The sequence below is a fragment of the Chironomus tepperi genome, unplaced genomic scaffold, assembly GCF_022539635.2.
Source record: "Chironomus tepperi strain 1889 unplaced genomic scaffold, CSIRO-AGI_Ctep_v1 contig_93, whole genome shotgun sequence".
Classification (NCBI taxonomy): Eukaryota; Metazoa; Arthropoda; class Insecta; order Diptera; family Chironomidae; genus Chironomus; species Chironomus tepperi.
Window position 1 is genome coordinate 1,612,247 of NW_027226215.1, and position 22,876 is coordinate 1,635,122.

A 22,876-nucleotide genomic window follows, 5' to 3' on the forward strand; every position below is an offset into this window, starting at 1 on the left:
CACAGTCAGAGCTCGATGTCAGCTCTAATTTCGTACAAAATTGAGTCGACTTTCCATACCAAACCTAAGCCGACTTCTAGCTCTGCTCACAAGTATGAGGAAGTAATTATTCAATCAAAATCATATACTGTATGATCAAGTTTATGTAGCTTTTATTCCGTCCTAAATTTTATTTAAATTTTATTAACAAATCTTCAAACATCATCGAACAACTCTCATATGAAAATATAATAATCTCCAAAACTTAATATTAACTTAAGTACGTAAAATTGTGAAATTTGATCGACTGAAGCATGAACAAAAAAAAGTTAGAAATTTTTTTAAAGATTGAAGCTATCCGATAGTTCATATTCAAAGCTTTTTCCATTATTTTTTTTTTTTTTGTATATATAATTTTAATTCTAGATATTTATACCTTGCTATAAATTATTTTTTGATCTAACTATTTGACTAATAACGGCACATTATAATTTTTTTTATCATCATTTACATTCTAAGTATTTTATTTATAATATATCATGTATATATACGTGTGTGTATTAATGTGAAGTTATTATTATAATTGTTTAATAATCATTGCAATTTAATATAAAAAAATGAAAAATTACACTAAGGCAGTGGTGGACAAACTGTGTGACGCGGCACGTGATAAGCCTCTACCAAAACCATACATTGCAGGGGTACCAAAAACCAATTTTTTTTGTAACGGTTTTTTTATTTTTAAATTTTTTGTTCACTTTTTTCTTACAAAACCATACAAATTATCAAGAAATTGTACGGTTTTGCCTGTGATAGGTGACAGGTTTTGCAACTCTATTTCAAACTCTTTTGCCTACCCACCAATGTCCCGCGACACACAGGTTGCCCACCACTGCACTAAAGAATCTGGAGAAAATTAAGAGCAGGATTATAAGTAAGAGAAATGTACAATATTTTGTATAAAATGAACAAAAATAATTTCAACAAACTGCTTGCTGCTTCATTTTATAAAAGAAGTAAAATATATTATAATTATTTACAGTATACACAAAACAAGTTGCAAGAATGAATAGAAAGGAAGAAAGGCGAATGAGGAAACATTTTCTTTTGTGCAGGAGGGTGGAAAAAGACCTGGTGGAAGTTTTATAAGCTTTAATTTTATGAATTTTCATTTTGACTGACTTATGAGCTGTCTGAGGTGTCTTCAAGATTTTGTTTGACTTCTATATTCTAAGATTCTAATTGATTTCAATTTAGCTTTGTGTCATTTCTACATAATTATACTAAGAGGCAATTAACTTATTTTGTAGCTTAACGAGTCGAGTTTTTAAAACACTTCCTTACTCAGAGCTCGAAGTCGACTCGAAATAAGTATGATCGACTCGACTGGAATCGAATCTTTGTCCTCTTTGGAATTGTGCGTTTTGAGCTCGAAGTCGACTTGATTTTTGTATGAAAGAGTCGGATTCAAATCGAGTCAAGTTTAGTCGACCGTACAAAATCTCGACTTCTAGGTCTAATCCAATCTCTAAAATCGTTACGTAAAAAGAAAACAGCCTAATCCTTTATATTTTAGAACAAGAGGATATTCATACAATAATTGAATTCATTGGGATTTGAACTTAGGTCGAAATTCCAAATTTTGATTATTAACTAAAGCCGTAACCACACTTAGTAGATTGATCTGCCGAACCACTTCTTGACTTGTTCTTGACAGATAAATGATTAAGAAGTAGCAATTTATCTCCCTAGAATACTGCTTACGTGTATCTATTAGGTCTTTCGTTAAAGGAATTATCAAGCATTAACAGACAATGAGCATACTCAGCTAAATTCTCAATTTTGGGAACATATTCCATGTTTCTTCAGGTATTCTGAATTACTCAAGTAATCGTTTCCAAGTAGTCAAAATTGTATTAAAACACTTTCGAATCATTTGATGCCAAACTGGACATTCCAATAATAGACACAAGAAAATCTTAAGAATGCGCTCAATCCACCCTCATGCACTTCCTATAAGGCGTATTTTATACTAGTTTTAAACTAATTTAAAGAGACCGAGACGAGTCAGACAAGTGAAATAAAAAAGGAAAATGAGTCATTTAAGGTCATAATGATGATTGTTGGGGGTGAGAGGAACGAAATTAAATCATTATGTTGATGCCAAAAAATAAAAGCTTTTTTTTTTATCTGTGCCTGATAAAATTTACCAATGAACATATTTCAATTAAATTAAATTATGGTTTCATTCACTTTTTGTTTTGTGCCAAGTTCACATCTATGCTATTCACCTCACATCCTCCTCCTCCCCCACGCACATTCACATCAATTTTATATATATATATTTAAATCCCCAAAAACTCAATTTTAAAACGATTTGCTTGTGCATGATAATTTAAAATTAATTTAGTTGGTTTCCTGAATCTGCTGCATAAATATCCACATATAATGAATGTCATTATGTGATTAAACGTGAATAGTGTGATAAAATAATTGATGATGATAATGTTATCGTATGAAGTGTAAGGTGCCATCGATGATGATGATGGCCACGCGAGTCCATTATACCATTTGTCTCATAGCTGTCAATATTATTTGAAATTTTATTTATGTGGATATTTGGTTTACGTGTTGCGTGAATTTGGATTGGAACATTTCTTGTTGGATCTAAACCCGGGGTTAAATGAGATCGTTAATTAAGGTTATGTGGATATAAGGTTTTTTACTAACCATTTCGGTCATCAATATCTTCATCCTCATTTGAACTATAATTATCTTCATAATCCTGACTGTTATAATTTGGTTTTGGAGGTGATAAATTCGATGACTCTTTGCCTGTACTTTGGGAATTTTTAGTATTTTTTGATACCTCATTCATGTCACTACCGCCATATTTGGGTGGTGGAACTTTACGTGTCGGCCCAGGTATCTCTATAATTTGAAGGTAAAATTTAATTTCGTCTTTGTTATTATTACATGCAATGTGTACACTCATGGAAAAATAAGTAAAAAGGTTTTTAAAATTGTATTTCGAGGGTCGAACTCATGGTGACTTCTTGGTTATCTGTCTAGTACTCTATCTGCTAGATCAACCAATCATATGATCGTGTGAGCAATTTTCAACTTGAATATTGAATTTTTAAAAGTTTTCAACTTTTTAAAATTGTTTAAATTTTTTAACAATGAAATCTTAAAATTCAAAAGTTTTGAAAAATTTGAAAATTTGTTGAAATATTTAAAATTTAAAAATAAGAAATTTAAGTTTGAACAATTGTAAATTTTTACAAATTTTTAATTTTAAAAAATTTTAAAATTTCAAATTTTTTTAAAAAACTGAAAAATTTTGCAATTTTTTAAAATTTAAAAAATTTGAAAAATGTAACAAAATTGAAAAATTTAACGAATTTAAAAAAATTTAAACAATTTAAAAAAAAATTCCCAAATTATTCTACTCTTAGATTTCTTTACTTTTCAAATTTTTTAAATTTTTTATAAAACTAAATAAAATGAAACTTAACTTTTTGAAATTTTTGAATTTATTTAAAGTTTTGAAATTGTTTAAATTGTTACAAAACTTTTCACATTTTTTAAACTTTTTAAATTTTTTAATTTTTTTATATTTTTCAAATTTGTTAAAGTTTGTAATAATTTTTTTAAACTTTTCAAATTTGCTAACTTTTTCAAATTTTTCTAATTTTTTAAATTCTTAATTTTTTTAAACGTTTTAAAAAATTTCAAAGTTTAAAATTTTTTCAGATTTTTAAATTTGTTAAACTTTTAATCTTTAAAACATTTTTAAATTTTCAAAAAAATATTTTAAAAACACTTTTTAAATTTTTTCCCTGAGTGTATAAAAAATGCCAATGCCAATTCATTTACCGTATAAACGTATGCTACTGTCCACCTCTCCTAATGAATTTTTCGCTATGCATCGATAGCTTCCAATATCTTCCTTCTCAAATTTCTTCACAATAACTGTCATTTTCATCTCATATAACGATTTTGAATGTTCTTGTACAATGTACTTTGACGACGAAACAATCATTTCACCTGTAGCAAATGTCTATCAATTATATCTCCCATTCACAATGGTCAATGATGCATTACACATACCTGTATCTTTTATCCAATAGTTTATTGAACGTGGACTAGCTTCCACATGACACTCGATCTGAACATCCGTTCCAAGTGGTGCTCCAACTAGCTGATTTGGAACCTTTTTTTTGTTTGTTTGTTCCATATTTACATATAAGTAATGTAATAAATATTTATTTAGTTATTTAAATATATGTGAGGATAATTTATTATGTCCATAAAAATTTCATCACATAATATTTTTGCATAAATTTCCTTACTGCTTATGCTCTATAAATAAAAATAAGAAATGTATACTCACATGTATAACAGGATGAACTAGTGTAAGAAAAAATATAGAAAGAAAAAATAGAAAAAGAAGATGAAAGAATTTATGAAAGTCTATTTCTTGTAAGGAGATAAAGTTGGTAATGTGGTTGATATTAAGTTGGTGTTGGCGCAGGTTTTAAAGACTGTGTTGGAAAATTTCATTTTTAAAATTCTGAGATTTTGGTCATCTCAGTAATTTTCAATCTTTAAAAATCCGTTAATTTCTAAGAGAATTTTTTAACAATTTAGCAATTTTTAAATTTGAAAAACTTTTTAAATATTAAAATTAAGAATTTCAAAATTTGAACTTTTTCGGATATTTTATAGAAATTTTGAAAATTCGATAAATTTAGCTCGAAATTTATTTTCAGAATTCTGAAGTAATTTAATATTTGGTCACGTCAGTAATATTCAAAATTAAATAAAACCGTTAAATATTAAAATTTAAAATTTTCAATTTTAATGCTTTTTAATATTTTACAGAATTTTAGAAAATTGAACGAATTTTACTGGAAGTTTTGCATTCAAAAATCTGAAATGATCGAATTTTCAGTCATCTCGGTAATTTTCAAAGTCTAAAAAACTGAGAATATTTGAATATTAAAAATTGAGATTTTTTTAAACTAAACTCAAAAATTATCTTTTAAAGATCTGAGATTAAATCATCTGAGACAAATTTTGTCATCTCAGTATTTTTCAAACTTCCAAAAACCGTTAAATGTCAAAATTGAAGTTTTAAAGCCTTCTAGATGTACCTTCAAACTACAAAATTATCAATTCATGACAAAATAAGGACAAAATTCTCATTTCCCCAAAAATTTACATACATATATTCAGGTCATATAGGAAATTTGTAAATTTATTATTCCTCTAAAAAAATGAGTAGTCCTTAATCTTTCATTTTTTACCCCCACCCTAATACATTTCCAAATAATTTTTTATTCCTTCTTATCAGTAGCAACAAGTTTGAAAATTTATACATATTTTCAAAAATTCCTAATAATGCTACATAAGACGAATCATAAACTCTCTATTCCTTCCATCAGTATCAGTCTCCCCTATCTTGTGTAATACTCAAAAAGGTACTTTCAAGGAAGGAGAATGAAATTGAATAAGAAAGCGATTACCTCGGAACAACATAAAATACTCATAAAACACAGTAACAATATGTTTTTATTTTTTTACATATTTGTGACTACGTATGTAAAGAGGTTAGGCAAGATGTGACAATGTTATGTGGATGGGTGACACAAAAGAATGGCAAGAAGGGGGTGGGGGGAATTATTTGAACAAAAGTTTATATTATATCTATTTGTGGGTGAAAATATTTCACAAATTCCATGTAATCCTCAAAGAATAAACCACAAAATCCACAAGTAATGTTTACGTTACAAAATATTCCTTTCTAATAGAAAGGCTGAATAGTTTTTTTGTCTTAATTTCTTGTAGTTAACAATATTGAATGAAGTCTTTAATATTAAGGAACATTTCATTAATGATTCTAATTATTGAATCTAAAATTATAATTATCTATGGATTTAAATTTCCAGAGTTAATCAGACAAGCTATTTGTTTGATCCCAAATGTTCAGGAATGAGTAGCATGAACTTTTAATTGTCAATTTTAAAGTCGTTCTATAAATTGATTGAAGTTTGTTTAATAGAAGAATGCTAAAAGGATTCTTAAAGTTTACAGAATGAAACAACGCATTTAATAAACTTTTGGATCTTATAAGATTTCATGATTTAACGGTTTTTTAGAATTCAAAATTTTTAGAACAATTTTTCACGTGTTTTTGCATATTTAAATTTAAAAACAACAATTAAAGCATTTAAACATGTTTTTAAGCTATTAAATTCATCGATAAGCCAGTAGCTAGATGGCACGGAGCTAATGTTTCAAATCCTAGCTCTCTACGATGTGCGGTTGTTGAGATCTCATGGTTCACCCAGCCAATTGATCAAAGTAGATAGGGACATACTGTATCTGAAAAATTTTAGTGTTCTTCCACATTGTCTTTGATTTCAAATTTGAAAAATTTAAGAAATCGCTTCTAAAGAGAGTTCCGAGTGAACAACTTGACATAATCTTCGGTTATTAACAAGACTTCCGGTTGCCCTATGAAACAAAACATACGGTGTAAATCAGTGCAGTTCAAACTGAGTGAAACCAAAAGTCTTCGAAAATGGCATGAACTGAATGATCTGCGCATTTATCACATCCCTTGCAGCAAAAAAGCTTGCACAACACTGATCTAAATGATAATTAGATATTATGTCAATCCATGTGTCAAGCTGTTCACAAAGAGTCAAATCACTCATCAATCTAAATCCCTCCCTGCGCCAACATTTTCACTATACTCAAAATAAATTCAACATTACAAAAATCATACTTACAATGAATATTCAGTGAAATTCTCTTAGATACACTTGGTGGTACTGAATTGCTAGCAATACATAAATACGATCCCATCTCATTCCGTCCAATTTTCGCCAATTTCAAAACTTCACCCCTAAACGATGTAACTAAGAATGATGAAAAATAAGAATAAGAACAAGAAAAGATGTAAAGAAGAAGATAATAAGAGTCGAGAGATTTGTATAGACATTTACCAGGAGTTTTTGAACCCATTGAATCTTTTAAAATTATCTCATTTCCATCTTCTCTTCTCCAAGTCACAACCGGAGTAGGATAGCCTCGTGCTCTGTCGACATAAATGCAAAGAGATAATAAATTTTTACTCCTTTTGTTTTCATATTTTTTTAGCACATTTTCATGAAAGGAAAGGTTACTATTGTCCGCATTTTGTCCGTCTGTCTGTTTGTCCGTCTGTCTTTCCGTCAATTTGTCCAACAATCTGTCCGTTTGTTTATCCGCCTGTTTGTTCGACTATCTGTCCATTTGTATGTCTGTCTGTTTGTCCGCCTGTCTTTCCTTCTATTTGTTCGTCTATTTGTTCGTCTGCTTGTCCGTCTGTTTGTCCGTCTGTCCGTCTGTTTGTCCGACTATATGTCCGTTTGTCTGTCCGATTGATTATCCGCCTGTCTTTCCTTCTGTCCGTTTGTCCATATGTTTATCTGTACGTTTTTCTGTCCATCTGTTTGTTTGTCCGTCTGTCTGTTTATCCGTCCGACTGTTTGTCCGTCTTTTTGCTTGTCTATTTGTCCGTCTGTTTATTCATCTGTCTGTTTGTCCGTTTGTCTGTTCGTCTCTTTGTCCGGATTTCTGTTCGTTTTTTTGTCCGACTGTCTGTCAGTCTGTCTGTCCATCTGTCTGAATGTCTATCTGTTTGTCCGTTTGTTTGTCCGTTTATCTGTCCATCTGTTTGTCCAACTATCTGTTCGTTTGTTTGTCCGACTGTCTGTTCGTCTGTTCATCCGTCTGTTTGTCCGATTTTCTGTCCGTCAGTTAATTCGTCCGTTTGTCCGTATTTTTTGATACACAATGTCGGTCACGAGTGACAAAATCTATACTAGTTTCTTATTCATTCAAGCAAATAGTTCTTAATACAATAAAAAGCAAAAAAGGAAAAGGAAAAAAAAAAACTTCAAAAACAGGAAAAAAGAACTATGTACTTATAGAAAGAAATTAAACTTAAAAAAGCTATCAAGTATAGCTAACTAGAAAAGAGCTTTCACAAGAATTTAATTTCATGTTTTATCTCATTCCATTCTCATATTTTTTATTATGAACATAATTTATGCTCAATTTGAGGAAAAAGAATGAAAGAAATCCATTTCAATAGTATGGCTATAGATGATGTTCAAAGGATGTAAGGTATGGGTATGCAGAAAGGAAAAGTTTTCATCCTCTAAATAGATGTAAGTCAAAATTAAATTTAATTTTCAATTCTTTTCATATTTAATATTTTATTTATATAGTTTTTTTTTTTCATGTAATAATATGACAAGCTGTTTTATGCTAAATGGGTGAAATGAAGAGCACTGATAAGTTTTGATGGGATTTTAATGCAATTGAAGCGCATATTCTTGTTAAGTACAATTGAATTGGAAATTTTGTTTTAAAGATTTGCGTTATTATTTGTTAAATATGCCATTTAAATTGAGAGAATTGATTCAAATTAGTAGTTCAAAGTTCATGTTGACATGCTTTTTAGAGAAAGTTGTTTAAGTTCCTTCAGTGCAGTTATGGGGTCATTCTTTTGACTTGTAAAACTAGCGATACGATTTAGTATTCCTTAGAATTTATTATGAACAGAAGATGCTCAATGTTTCGCGAGTCATAGTGTGCAATCCATGCAAGGGTATATTTAGGTGGAGGGGGAACGGAGGTGAGTACGCTTTAAGGGTGAAAATCTCCCCAATCACCAAAACGTTTAAACAGAACTGAAACTGGTGTGAATATGATACTAATAATCTGCAATAGATTTCGAACTTTTTCGAAAATCATTTCGAATTTTTTCGAAAATCATTTTGAACTTTTTCGAAAATCATTTCAAACTTCTTCCAAAATCATTTCGAATATCTTTAAAGTCAGAAATATTAACGTATTGCTTTAATTCAAATTTTTGAAAGTACGAAAAATTCATTTTTTCAGATCTAATAAACGTTGCATACTGTTTGTCAGCATTCACACTGACCTTGAATATGCTATAGCTTTAGGAGATCTAGTAACGATTGAAGTAACCCAGTAAACTGTATATCCACAACTACATCAAAATAATGCTGATTCTTGTACAATTTTCATCAATACCTCGCGGACATCATTTCCATTTTTAAATTTTCCAAACTGCAAAACTGAATAAACTACAAAAGCATGTTCATCTCAACTTTTTCTTGAACTAAAATTCATCATCTCGCGCGAATGCGATGGAGGAAAAGTGCATAAATGGAAATTATCTTAAACTTTAATATAGTGGCATAAATTGATTCAAAAAAGGAAGGAGAGAGAGGAACTGAAAAACGTTTAAAATGAAGTTCATCTGTTCTAATTTCTGTACACACAAGGAATATATCTAGGAAATGTACAAAAACAATGAAAACTCATCTCTTTTCTCTCATCATTAACAAGCAGCTTCATAACAGCATTAAACTATGAAAATAGGAAACAAAACAAAAAACTCTTCATAAATATTTTCCAGATTTTATGATTTATTTTTTACATAAAACTACTCTAGCTTGTAAGATGCAGTTGCAGGCAATAAGGAATGGTTGTAGGAATAAGAAGAAGTAAGTAAAATGGTGAAAAAAACGAAATAAAACGCGTCAAAAGTTTTTCCCATTCGAATGGAAATTTAACAGATGTTGCTCTCATGAATATATGTTTGTGATGGAAAATAAGAGTTGTAAAGGATGTACAAGAAAAGATTCTCGACAAGGAGCAAATGGGGAAATAAAAAGTTTAAAGTGATTAAATACATTTTTTTTTACATTTTTAACGAAAATTAAAGACACAAAAATTTTAAAGGCAAGAATAATGCATGCGACATGAAATATGAATTATGGATTTCTCATACCTGCAAGTGAGCCTCACTGAACCACCTTCAGGAACAATCAAATCACTTGACGTTTCTTCTTGGATGAAATCTGGTGGAATCACAACGTCTAGGTATCCAATCTGAATAAAAATGGGGAGGAAAAGTAAGGAATTAATTTTTGGTGTTTTGAACTTAATGAGGTTTTGGGGTAGGTAAGGCACGCATTGATTAAGAGCTATGTATCAGTCAAGCTGCCGAGTTAGATTCTTCTCCTCCTTCCATGCTTTACTTCAATGTTTAATTATAGTTCAGAAATGTTTGAACTTTTTAGACTCAAATTTGGAAGTGGACATGGACATGAGTATGAGAAAGTACACAAATGGACAATAATGAGCAATATTCTGGTATAATGAGTAGTTTAGATCCCATCCTGATCGGCACGTAATGAAATTTTGTAATCAAAGTGAGGAGACTCTTAGTGGATAAAAATACGTTATAAGTATTTGATGGCAAGTAAATACCCAGTTGATAACTAGTTCTAAATTCACCGAGTTGCTGTGACTTATTTTGGCATTCTCAGATGGAGACAAAACTTTAGAATATCACGGTTCCGATCACGTCTAGAACACCTGTAATTAACATGCATTCTTTATTGTGCTCATAGCTGACTACTCAGTGCACTTTTTAAGGAACGAACAGTTGTGAGGATATTTTATGAAGAGTCCTTCTTTTTGAACTGAAAGCACTGCGATTCGATTTGAATATAATCAACTATATATTCTACCATTCAGAACTACAATTCATAGTGAAATCCAAAACACCTGTTATCTTTGCAAATTCCAAAGACACGAGTATGCCATGGAGAATTACGTATTATCTTCAATGTTTGTATCTAGTCACAATTCATGCTCGTAAGATGCCGTAGAGAAGCAATTTAAATGCCAGTATCTCAATGTGTATTCAGCATGAAACAAATCTGGTGCCAAAGATTGAAGTATTAAACTTTGGGAGCGTATTCAGAGAAGGAGGGAGGTGGTTAGTATTTTGGTGGTCAACCCGATAGTGTTGTGCAAATCAGTGTTGCGCAAATCAGTGTTGCGCAACCTATGGGTCACGGAACATTTGTGTTTCTAAAAAAATATTTTTGAAAATCCCATGAACCAAATGCTGTGCAAGGTTTCAATCCCATGAACCAAAGTATGCCGCGAGAAATAAAAGGTTAGCCACTTAACTAAGAATTAAGTGACAGATTAGTTCAATGACCAAACCCTGCAGAAATCAAGAGTTCTTATTCCTCTGATGTTGACAATATTTGATACTTTAAACAAAAGTTGTATCATGAAAACAACAAGAATGATCCCAAAAAGCTGAGAAAAAAGTTTTTAAATTTTATTGTGACTTTCATATCCACTACGAGCGCACAAGAGAGTAAAAAAAACATAAACAAAAGTATCATAAATTCTCAAAGTGAATTTGTGCGGTAATAAAGGAACAGAACACAGAAAAAAATAACAGAATAAATTCAATTTTCGTCATATTGCTCAATTTGTCATTTATAATCCCACTCCTCATCATGGAAATAGAAAACTTTCTTAAGTGAAAAATTTTCTCCCATCCACAGAGACAATTCTGTTTTGTTCCTTATCATTAACTTGTCACCAGATGAATGGAAAACAAAAGAAAAACTTTGTTTTCCCGTGTACAACAGTTGTGGACAACCTGTGTGATGCGGGACACTTTGTGGTATGCGTCGATCAAAACCATACATTTTGTATGGTTCTATGGCGATTCCAATCATTTTTTGCAAGAGAATAGGGTTCCGCGGACCAAAGGTTGTCCACCACTGACGTAGATGAACAACTCTTGTTGAATATGACACGAGAATGACTGAAATGGCTTTACACTCACCTGACTTTTCATTGGATCTGTATTTATTTGACACATGTAACCGCCTATGAATGAATATTAACGTCAATTTAGGTACGGAATAGAATTTAGCAAATAAAATTACCTCTGTCCTCCTCAGTGACAGATTTTATGTGCAAATTCCACGTATTAACGTCCAAATGAGATACACTCACTCGTGGATTATGTGTAATGACGTGATCATGAATTGCTTGGATGGCTTTCGTATCTGCTTTCACCCATCCCACCTGAAAAATATGATAATTGTATTAAGCGAGACTCATTCAGAAATCTGTTTTGGAACTTGTGCTGTACGTACAAAAAACTTCCAATTTAATCAATGTCAAAATCATAAAATTTTGTTAGATTTAATATTTTAAAATATATATAAAGTAATTTACCCTGTAACCACCTAAATGTTTTACATGGCATGTGAATGTTGCATCTCTGCCTATAGCTACTGAAATATTTACAATGGGATCCGCAAATTCAGGCTGAAACATTAAAGCTTCTGTAATTAGAAACGAAAAAAAAAAAATAAAATGTTAAATAATTAATTCCTCATAATTAACTTTAGTCTATTAATATATATGTATGCATGATTACAGACGAGAAGTGCCTTTTTGATAGGTCGAGCGGGTATGTTAAATATCAACGACTTTTGCTGTCATAAAATAGAAATTTAATTAATTATTGTGGAGGTTCAATTTCATTTGAACTTTTGTTAAATGTTGAATTTTTATGATTGGAACTAGCTTGGTTCCCGTCAAGTATGATGTGAAAATATTTAAAAATTTGATTTTGGGTTGCTTTCTTTCTGTCAGACTCGATTAGGCAAAATTATCATAAATAAACGGAGCCGAATTACGCATAAAATGACATATAATTGATTGCGCTGTGCACGCGCATGGTGCAAAAAACACGTGTTTGGAAATTCTACAAACTATAGCCTCAGGAAGCGAATATTTTAAAAAAATTTTGATGCCATTTTATCAAGCACATCCATAATCTCATAAAAATATATCACACAAACCGTTCAGGAAATTTTTGCATTTTGTGTAATTTTGAGGTTAAGTAGGTTTTTAACCTCAAAGTCGAAAAACACATTTTTTGGGGATTTTGAATCTCAATAAAGTTCGACTGAGCTGAAATTTGTCATTTAGATTTCTAATTCATGTCTGAATATGGAACTAATATCATACTTAGTACAAGGGGCAAGCCACTGCTTCTATCGGAAGTCGACGTGGAAGTTTGTGGCTATCTTTATAAGTCGTTTTTTCATTGCATCGAATCAAAAGATGCAATTTATTTGATATTGTTATTAAATTCTGCATTAAGCAGAACAATACTATCATCACTTTTCTATTAAAATCCTATTGAGTCCAAAAAAATTTCTTTAATATTCTTTTCTACCTTAAATCAAAAAGTTTAATATCTATCTATAAATAGAAGAATTCTTAATATTGATCACATCTAGATGAATATTAAAGCAAAAGAGCATTAAAAATATGTACCAAAGAATCAATAAGTCAATTTGCCCCAAAGCGAATCTCCGAAAACTGTCAAAAAAAATTTTTTGTACCGTAAAAATTTTTTTAACATGTTTTGAGGACAATTTATGTTCAAACTAGTAAATCGGATTTAAAGCCAACGTAAACATATTCACACCGAAAGATGGGTAAAGTATCGAGGGTATTCGAATTTTCATGCAAATTGACATTTGTAGAGCTTTTATGGAGGATATGTTTATAATTGACAAGCATGTCTAGCTATATGGACGAATATATTGCATCTAGTCAATTATATAGTTAACTACAATGTCAATGATCACTGTGCGAATCCTAGTCATATCTACAACACATTATGTACTGGATTGAGAGATCGGCATCTGATGGGAATCGAACCCACATTCTCACAAAAGAGTAGAATGCAGATTTCCGATCTGTTTCATAATCACTTGGGCACAAAGGCCTTACTAACGCAGTGGCGGAATAGCTATATATGGCTCAATGTTCCAATTTAGCATTGTATCATATCGAGTACGGTGTGAATATGCACAGAAAATTTAGTGGAAATAAACCTAAAATAATTTATGAAACAGACATTGTACATTTAAAGACATGTTAATTTAAACACAGAACTGATAACTTATTTTCCATTGGCACTGAACAATTTTTTTTTCAACACCACATTCAATAAATTTATTTTATTGATTGTTGCTGTTACTTTTGAACTTCTACAAGGTTATGGTACATTTTTTTAATGTTCTAAAATGATAAATGACTTCATGACAAACTGTAAATTTTACTAGAAGGAGATAGAAAATCGTTTTAAATTTATTTTTCAAATTTTTAAAGACTTTTGGTTCCAAATTTCAATGAGAATTCATTCTTTTCAGATATTAGGTATATCTAATTCATTGGGTCTAGATAGAAAATAGCAGCAGTGGCGTAGTGGTTAAAGAGTCTGCCCAGGGTTCGATCCCAGGAAAAGTCTAGTTAGATTTGAGTGCTTTTTCGCGATATCTAGTCATACCAACTCGGTGTGTATTCGCGCCATATAACTGCATTGAATTTGAATGGGAATTGGGAAAACTTAATGCTGACGTTTGCAAGTAAGGTCGCATCAACGGTAAACACATAGAATTTGCTTAGAAACCTTTAGAGCAGAATAATAGTTTAAATTGACATTTTTGTCAAGTATTCAAAACAGCACCTATAGCTCAGTGGTTAGAGCATAAGATCAGAAATCATAAGACACAGGTTCGATTCCCTAAAAAAGTGTCCTATTTTTCTACTATACCGTACACTAAGCATTTATTATATTACGCAGCAATGAATTTTTAATTCCACCTCCTTCCTTCCCTATGTTATAAAGCTTCCAGGCATTCATATTTGGTTAAGCTGTCCCGAAAAGCGAACGTAGTAAGTGACAAGATAACGATCCTCAAGATTCCATTCATTAAGTTTGATAGTGAATTAAGTTTCAAGTATTAAAGGTATGTGACTCTGAATCTGGAACTAACCAAATGTCAAGTGTACAACCTGCTCATGGTATCCGCTAAATACCATTGTTGATTGAGATATGTACACGCGCGGATATGTACATAACTAAGTTTAAATTTAACTTCAAACTTTTATGACTTTAAACATAAATCTCATGGGAATTTTTCAACAACAAAATAATATATAGCTCAACAATACCATAATCCCACATATCAAATTTATCCTAATTAAAAAGCATTTCTGCATAAAATATTTCACTAGTCCCGCGCAAATCCAGACAAATGAAATTAAAATCCTGTATTTTCACATCCATTTAATACTGCAAATTTTTCACAAAATGATTTTCATCGTCTAGTCCATAATAAATTTTAATGGAGTTACTACATTATAATCTAAAATTATTTTTTCATTTTTTTCATCGCGATAAAAAGGAATTTTTTGGATCTTTATTTCAATTTCATTGTTCCGACAGACTCAATTGGCAAGATTTCAACACTTTCTTCTGTCTATCACACAATTCACAGATAATTACAGCTCCTACATGTGATATTTTTTTTATAATTCTGCCTGTTCATACCAAGAATAAAAAAAAAGCCATACGATATGAATTTATAGAATTTCAACAATTGCATGTGTTTCATTGAAAATTGTTCTTTTTTAGAGCAGAAATAAAACACAAAATCCCATTTTTTTTTGCTGCTTCTTCCTCTAGTTTCTCTTATTTCATGGAATGCACTCATGTAGAATTGTCCGATTACTGATGAAATCATAAAAATATGGTAAAAATATGTCGTGGATATCACGATGAAGGAATATGTTCCTTCGTATGAGGAGACAAAGGGAAAGTGAGACAGAGAGATGAACAAAAAGAGACAATTACAAATAAATTGGAAGTCAATCGTTTTAGCGCATTTTTTAATAGCAGAAGTGTCGATTTGACAAGTCAATTTCAAATAATCCTAGGCAGAGCTAGAAGTTGACTCGAATTTTATATAGAATCGAGCTGACTTGAATCGACTTTTAGATACAAAATCGACTTCGGAATTCATTCCTATAAGAAGTTGTGGTACATGAGCAGAACGGAATCTAGGATACTAAACCATAAACAGTCAAATCTGTCATTGCGAGAATAAGGCTTCTATGATCAAGTGATTAGACAACAAATCGAAAATCTGTAACACTCTTTTGTGAGTACATGAGTTCGATTCCCACCTGAGACTGTTTTCTCAGTCATTATATAGAGTGCTGTCAATTTGGCAGAGATTCGTGAAAGCTGGAAGCACTGAATTCTTTGTCCATTTTGAGAGAAACACTCGAGAGCGTGCTAAACTAGTATATTAAAGTAGTGTAAGTTCTTGAAAGCATGCATTTTGCCTGCTAGGGAAATGATACATTAAAGCTTTGCGTGTAGATATCAAATTGACGTAAAGTATAGCTCCCTTGAATGAAATCTACAAGTAAATTGGCAAACGATACTAAACGATAAATGCCAGGTACCATCGAAAGGCCATGGATCATAACTGATCAATACAGTCAGCGGAGTAAGTAAGTCTGAAGCAAGATCAACAACGGCTTCGATTACAGCAAAGTAAAGTTAACATCTCGAGCATGAAGGCGTCCAAAGAACTCTTGGAGAGAGTCTGTCGATAGAGACAATGACGAGAAGTAAGTATGTGAAGTTAACATCCCCACAAGATTCATACAATAAAATCCATTGCCTAATACTTTAAATAATCTACTTCATAACGACAAAGTGTATCCCATAGATCCAACAAGGTTACACAATACACGCGTTGAATAAAAACGAGAGGAAAAATACGGAGTAAAAAAAAAGGAATAAAATAAAATAAACTGTACGAGAAATGTGGTGAACCAAAATATGTGTGTGAATTTTTATCTATGTGAAACCTATTATGTCGTTCCGACTTCTCTTTTTTTTCCACCAACACAGAAATGCACAATAACAAAAAGTTTCTCAATGGCAATATGATAATAAATGGGTGAACTATGAAAACGGAAGTTGAAGTTTTTTTTCGATCAGACGATTCCTTTTTTTCACTTTATAAGTGAGGGAAAAAATGTTGGAAAAAAAATTATTTATTGAGGAAAATATGTATATTTTTTCGGAAAAAAAGAAGTAAATAATGATGGATCATATGCACATATTTTTTAGTCATCACCCAAGGCAGTATCAAATGAGATACTATTCTTCATATTTAAAAAATTATTATTTTTTTCACATTTGTAAGCATGAAATAAGTGAAATCTTGACATTCTTGGGAGATGCAAGAAGAAATGAAATGTTGATACTTTTTTTCTTCTAGAAGCTGATTGATTGTGGACTGGAAAAATATTATGCCGGAAAATTCAAATTTTTCAAGACTTCAACAGGATATGTAATTTAATATTATAGACATTTAATCATTAAAATTTAGCAAGCTAAAGATGTTGATATTGGGAAAGGGCAGCTGTCTAGAGTAAGTAACTTATAAGTAAATAAGTAATCAAAGTAAGCCAAAACTGCCATAAATTTTGCTGAGTTTCAAACTTATATTTTCTTTGAGCTATGCAACCTGTATGCAGCTGATTGATAAGTCCAAGCGAATTGAAATATTTTTTCCAAAAGGTTTTGATTTTGGATCCTCAAAACTTCCCCCTGAGAACTCCCTTGTTGAAGGTTTAATGCAGTCGTCTCAAACACACTTTTGTACAGGGGATATTAAGGACCCTAACAGACAACTTTTAAAAACTAAATACTAAATTTTATAAGCATTCTCATGATCATGCTTCATGACAATTCGGGGCGAGACAGGTAGGGAATGGGTCAAAATCGATGCATGTAACTGAGTGCTATCAAAGAGATCGATGATTTTGGATTCACTTTTTAAAGAGTATTTAGATTTTTAGCAAGAAAGCAACCTTCAAACAGCTCTACGAACAAGAATAGCTTTATCGGACTTATTCACAATTTGAACAATAATTCAACGAATCAATCAAAAATTCAACTAATTATTCATCATATTTCAATGCTTCCTTGGATCAATTTTTAGATTTTACTCAACAAGAAGAGAAGTGGCGATTTTGGAACAGATTTAATGAATGACAAGTATCCTGTGAACCACGGCACTTTTATGTATCACCCAACTTCACTTCCAAGAGGTCCTAATAGTTCCCCTTTATATATTTTCCTAATATTTTTAAAGGGCTTCAATCTAGTATTCAGCATATAATGCTAAATATAATCTAATTACCCATAATATCATCCCCAATTTATATTCAAATAATTAACACTTATTCAACAATTTTACTAAATTGAAATCCAGCCATAAAATTAAGCACATTTTAAATGAAATAGCAACAATTGTTCAAATTGTCAATGTATAAATTACTAAGCCACCAATTATGAGCAAATAAAAGGTTGCGAATGCAAAAAATAATAAAATTAAATAATTAAGGCTGCGGTAAGCACTTTTTATTGCACAAAAAAAGAGAGTACATTGTACAATGCCACAAATCATCATGATTATCAACCCATAATGTGGATTTTCAATTGAATTTATTTACTTTTACAATATTTGCAATTTTCTATTTTCAATTGTTGTAAAACGATTTAAGTCTCGTCAGCATAAATGCACACATATGCACTTTAAAGTATAGGAAGAAGATGGAAGCAAGCACACATGGTATCTCAATGATCATGTTCGACATAATTCTGCACTTTTTATTCCTCTCTTTTTTTTGTGTGTAAAGAATAAAGTCAGTAAATCAATATGGAAAAATGTGCACAATAATTTCACAAATACAATTGTTAAATATTCATTGTGAATCAAGTGCATCGCTATGAATGAATGAGAGACAGAAACAGACACAAAAAAAACAGGGGTTGTATAATGAATGATAAAAAAATGACAAAGACTTGAATGAATTTTGCGGCATTTTTGGGAAGAAGGAGTTCAGATTTACTACACAGTATGGAAATATTTTCATTGAAAAAGTTCAATCATTGACGAATATTTAATGGATTATAATTATTAAGCTTCAGTAATTGAGATTATAGTAAATCCAATTTTTAACGAAAAAAATCAGGAGTAAAATGAGTGGAATCAACATGATCATTTCATTGCAAGTTCCATAAATGGCAAGATTATATCTGGAGCATACTAGGAATCGTTGATTAATTGCAGCTTGTTCTATTTAAGTGGTTTTTTGTAATGTTGGAATTTTACTTAAAATTGGCTATACCTAGATAACCTTACGCTAAGTGTTCTGATAACTGTCGCTAAATTTTGAATTATGCTTAGATGGCACGACTTTAAGGTGTCCTATCAGCACTGTAACGGTTTGATTTGGACATATTTTTACGATGATAAAAGAAATTTGCCACATTTTGTCGTTCGGGATAACCTACAAGGACCTTTCGTGAGGAACTTTTCCAAAGGACTAAGTTGAATTTTGTACTTTTTTCTGTTAAATTTATGGACCAATACAACGATAAGAGCTGTTCAATGAGCACTTTATACAGACGTTTTAATAGTGTTTTGTGCCACGCTCCCTAACATCTCCCAGTAGTTCATTATGTAAGAGCACTTAACATACATAATCAAGAAGACGTGGGTTCGATCCTCAATCTGGTTTTAGTATCTTTTTCTCTAGAACCTTAAACATAGTAAGATTCAAAAAATGAAATTTATATGATGTCACTTTGCCACATGGCCGAATAAACCTTGATAGTTTATTGGTATGAGAGCACTCGACTCGAAGTCGTAGAACAACGTGTGTTCGAAACCCACTCGGAATCCATTATTCAGAATAAAACTTTTATGTTAGATTAACTAAAATAATTAAAATCTGAGCCAGAACTGAAATTAAACAGACACAATTTGGCCATGTCTGCTCAGCTATGTTCTTCCACTTAAAAAGTTTTCGACAATTCCAAGATGATTGACTTGATTCTAAAGTATTTTTCAGAATTCTGGAGAGATATTTTAATCAATTTTATACATTTTATTGTAGACAGACCACGAATCAATTTAAACACTGTCAAATCACAGATTCGGCTATTAGCACAGATTTCAAACAAAAGCTATTATCAATATTAGCGTAACCGACCTTAACCTCCAAATTTCCTCAAAAAAAAAATTTAAAAATTTTTTAAACCAAAACCCAAACTCAACTTTAAGAAGCGACAAAGTTTGTGGAGCATAAAAGTATATTTTCTCAAAAATTGTCTCTCCCCAGATGCGAATAATTTGAGAAAAATATCATCGAAATCCCATAACACAATAACATATAAATATATTGAAATAGCTATAATACTAAGAGCATTTTCTCATAAATTTACATCATTTAATAAAGCTATAATGCTATTTTGGATCTAAAGAGTGTTCAAAAGCGAGCAGCATATAGTAGTAAAGTTTTTTAATTCACTTGACAAATTTCGCTATTTTACACTAGTTTTAACTTTAACATTTCCCGCTCTTTTGTTGCACTTTCGTCGACACTTACTTTGAAAAATAACAGCGAATATCACTATTCTAGACAACAACATTTTATCCATTTTTGCGGTCGTCGTGAAACACAAAAAAAAATAAACTTTTTTTTCACAAAACGAGATTTTTACACAGAGGAGAAATATTTCCTTTTATCATGTGACAATATTTAAACTTTTTTTTTTCTTTTTTTTTTCAGCTACACTTTCACATTTTTTCCATTATTATGCTGGAAGCGAGATATAAATTATGATTGCATTGAATCCAAACACTGCTTTTTTTATGTACTTTTTTATGTTGAATTAACTTTTCAATATTTTTTTTTATTTTATTTTCCTTTCTTCTCACTTGTTTATATATGCAGGGTTGTTGGACTTTAAAGTTAATTGCGGATAATATCAGATTAGCACATGGTCATTGATTGAAAGTGAAATTATTGAGGAATTTTTCATGGATTTTTAATTGGAATTTTTTATTTTATTAAATAATATGTTTTTAATTGAGCATGAAAAATTAACTTTTAGTGGTGAATTTATTGATGGTTAAATTTTATGGTGCTGATCTCCTACTTTGGCATTTTATAAACGAGGAAAAAACGCATTTTAATTCGGTACTTTAAAAGATTTATTAAATTTAGTTTTGTACTAAACGTTTTCAAAAAAATAAAAATTTGAAAAAAAAAATAAATTTTGAAATTTGAAAAAAAAAAATAAATTTTGAAATTTGAAAAAAAAAATTAATTTTGAAATTTAAAAAAATTTAAAATTAAAATTTGAGTTTTAAAGAAATTTTAAAAAATTTAAAATGAAAATTTGAAATATTTAAAATCATATTCACAACAAACTTTTCTTAAAATTGAAATTTTAAAATTTAAAATTTTCAATGAAATTTCAAAAAAAAATAATTTAAAAAATATTGAAAAAATTTAAAATTTTTATATTTGCATTTTCTAATTAAAGGTTGTTTAAAATCTTCTAATTAAAAATGTTACATTTTCCAAAAAAAAATCAAGACTCGAATAAATTCGACTTGACTTTGAGATTTGTGACAAAAAAATATTAATTTTGAATTGAATATTTATAAAACCCAAAGGATTTATTCTTATCATGATTCTTGAATATTTAAATATATAATCATGATTAAAGTCGAAATGTAATAAAAATCATTTATTGTATTTTAATTTACTAAATTTTGTATTATTAGCTCTAATCACAAAATACTCTCAAAAATTAATTTGATTTATTTGATAACGCTGACCCAGAATCACCCCAATTAACATTTATTTTTTAAAAAACGTTTATTTTCGTCAAATTATTAATTTACAGATTAGACAAGAATTTTTTTGAAATTTTTTTTTGCAAAGGAATCATAAATACGTCAAAAACTGAATAATTTTCACGAACAAATTAGTGATCGTGCTTTTTAATTTTTCAAAAAACATTTGAATGAATTATTGATTCTTTAAGTTAAGGAATTTACGTAACAACTCCAATTTAGTAATATAATGAATCAAAATTTGATTTGACTAGTATGTGAACCCCTTAAGTCAGTAGTGGGCAATCTTCTGTTGGCAAAACAGTAGAGTAAGCTCAGAGCAACGCTAACTAGTATGTATTTAAGATAAGCAAGCTTTTGTGAGCTGTTAAATCTTCTAGTATTTTATTTTTCGCAACACACTTGGTGGTAAGCCTCCACTAAAACCGAACACGGCACAAGGCACACGATTCATGGTATTACTAAAAAAATTTGGCATCACAAAAGTTGCCAATCACTGCCTTAAGCGTTCAATAGTTTCCAAACGGTCCCTAATCAACACTATTTCACAATTATCTATAGATTTTTTAATTCATGAATAAATTCCATGAAAATTCTTCAATTTCTTTAAAATCTAATTTGAACAATATAAGTCGGTTAATCAATTCAAAATCTAACACGAGGTCGGCGTGAGTCAGGCATGGTGCTGGATTTAAGTCGAATCCACTTTCAAATCGGAGTCAAAAATTTTTATCATGATTTTTTCAAATTTTTATTGTAAAATTATCAAATTGCAAAATTCATAAAAATCATTATTTCTAGAATTTTCACTAAAGTGTCTGATTCTGAATTAGAGTCACGCCGACCAAGCGTCAGATTTTTGATTGATCACCCGATTCATGCTTTTCAAATTTAATTCAATTACACTCAACATCAACGACCGAGTTACACAAATAAGCACCAACCCTGTCTAGTGTTCAAAAATGAATTTGCACTTGATAAATGAATATCTTTATTAACATGTCATGTTTGTCTAACACACCACAAAATTCTCACTTTTCATCCAAAAACTCAAAAGAATTTGTCTTCAAAAAACAAAACTTTAATTCCTTAAGGATTTAATTCTAATTATTTCATTACACATCTCATCATGTTAAAGATATAATAAAAAATCATATTTTTTATTAACAAGAACAAGATGAATTAAAACAAAATATATAAATATATTTTTGTGGTGATATGTAAAACGATAACGAGATAGAGCATCCGTTTATTTACGACGACAAAATAAAACTGATTCGTATGTGAATGCAAAACAAGAAAAATAAAGAATGTGAAAAGAAGAATGAGATTCGCAAAAAAAAAGTTTCTTTTTTTTTCTTCTTTTTGTGGATGTGAAAAAG

The 22,876-nt window shown here is 30.4% G+C and overlaps 1 protein-coding gene across 3 annotated transcripts; it reads right to left on the reverse strand.

Annotated features, from left to right (window-relative positions):
- Positions 1-463: 463 nt before the first annotated feature.
- On the reverse strand, positions 464-22,557 carry DIP-alpha (Dpr-interacting protein alpha). 3 transcript variants are annotated; one of them, XM_070635667.1, is made up of 13 exons: positions 22,439-22,557; positions 20,236-20,593; positions 12,127-12,236; positions 11,832-11,973; positions 11,729-11,772; positions 9,860-9,960; positions 6,996-7,087; positions 6,780-6,908; positions 4,376-4,392; positions 4,093-4,195; positions 3,859-4,029; positions 2,710-2,910; positions 464-2,646 (listed from the first exon to the last, which is right to left on the reverse strand). In XM_070635667.1, exons 2-13 carry the CDS (start codon positions 20,285-20,287, stop codon positions 2,438-2,440), a joined length of 1,371 nt encoding a protein of 456 aa, XP_070491768.1. In that variant the 5' UTR covers positions 20,288-20,593; positions 22,439-22,557; the 3' UTR covers positions 464-2,437. The 3 variants fall into 3 exon arrangements, with proteins under 3 accessions (XP_070491768.1, XP_070491770.1, XP_070491769.1); XM_070635669.1 differs by having other exon boundaries at positions 22,415-22,538; XM_070635668.1 differs by having other exon boundaries at positions 22,399-22,538.
- Between the last annotated feature and the right edge of the window lie 319 nt (positions 22,558-22,876).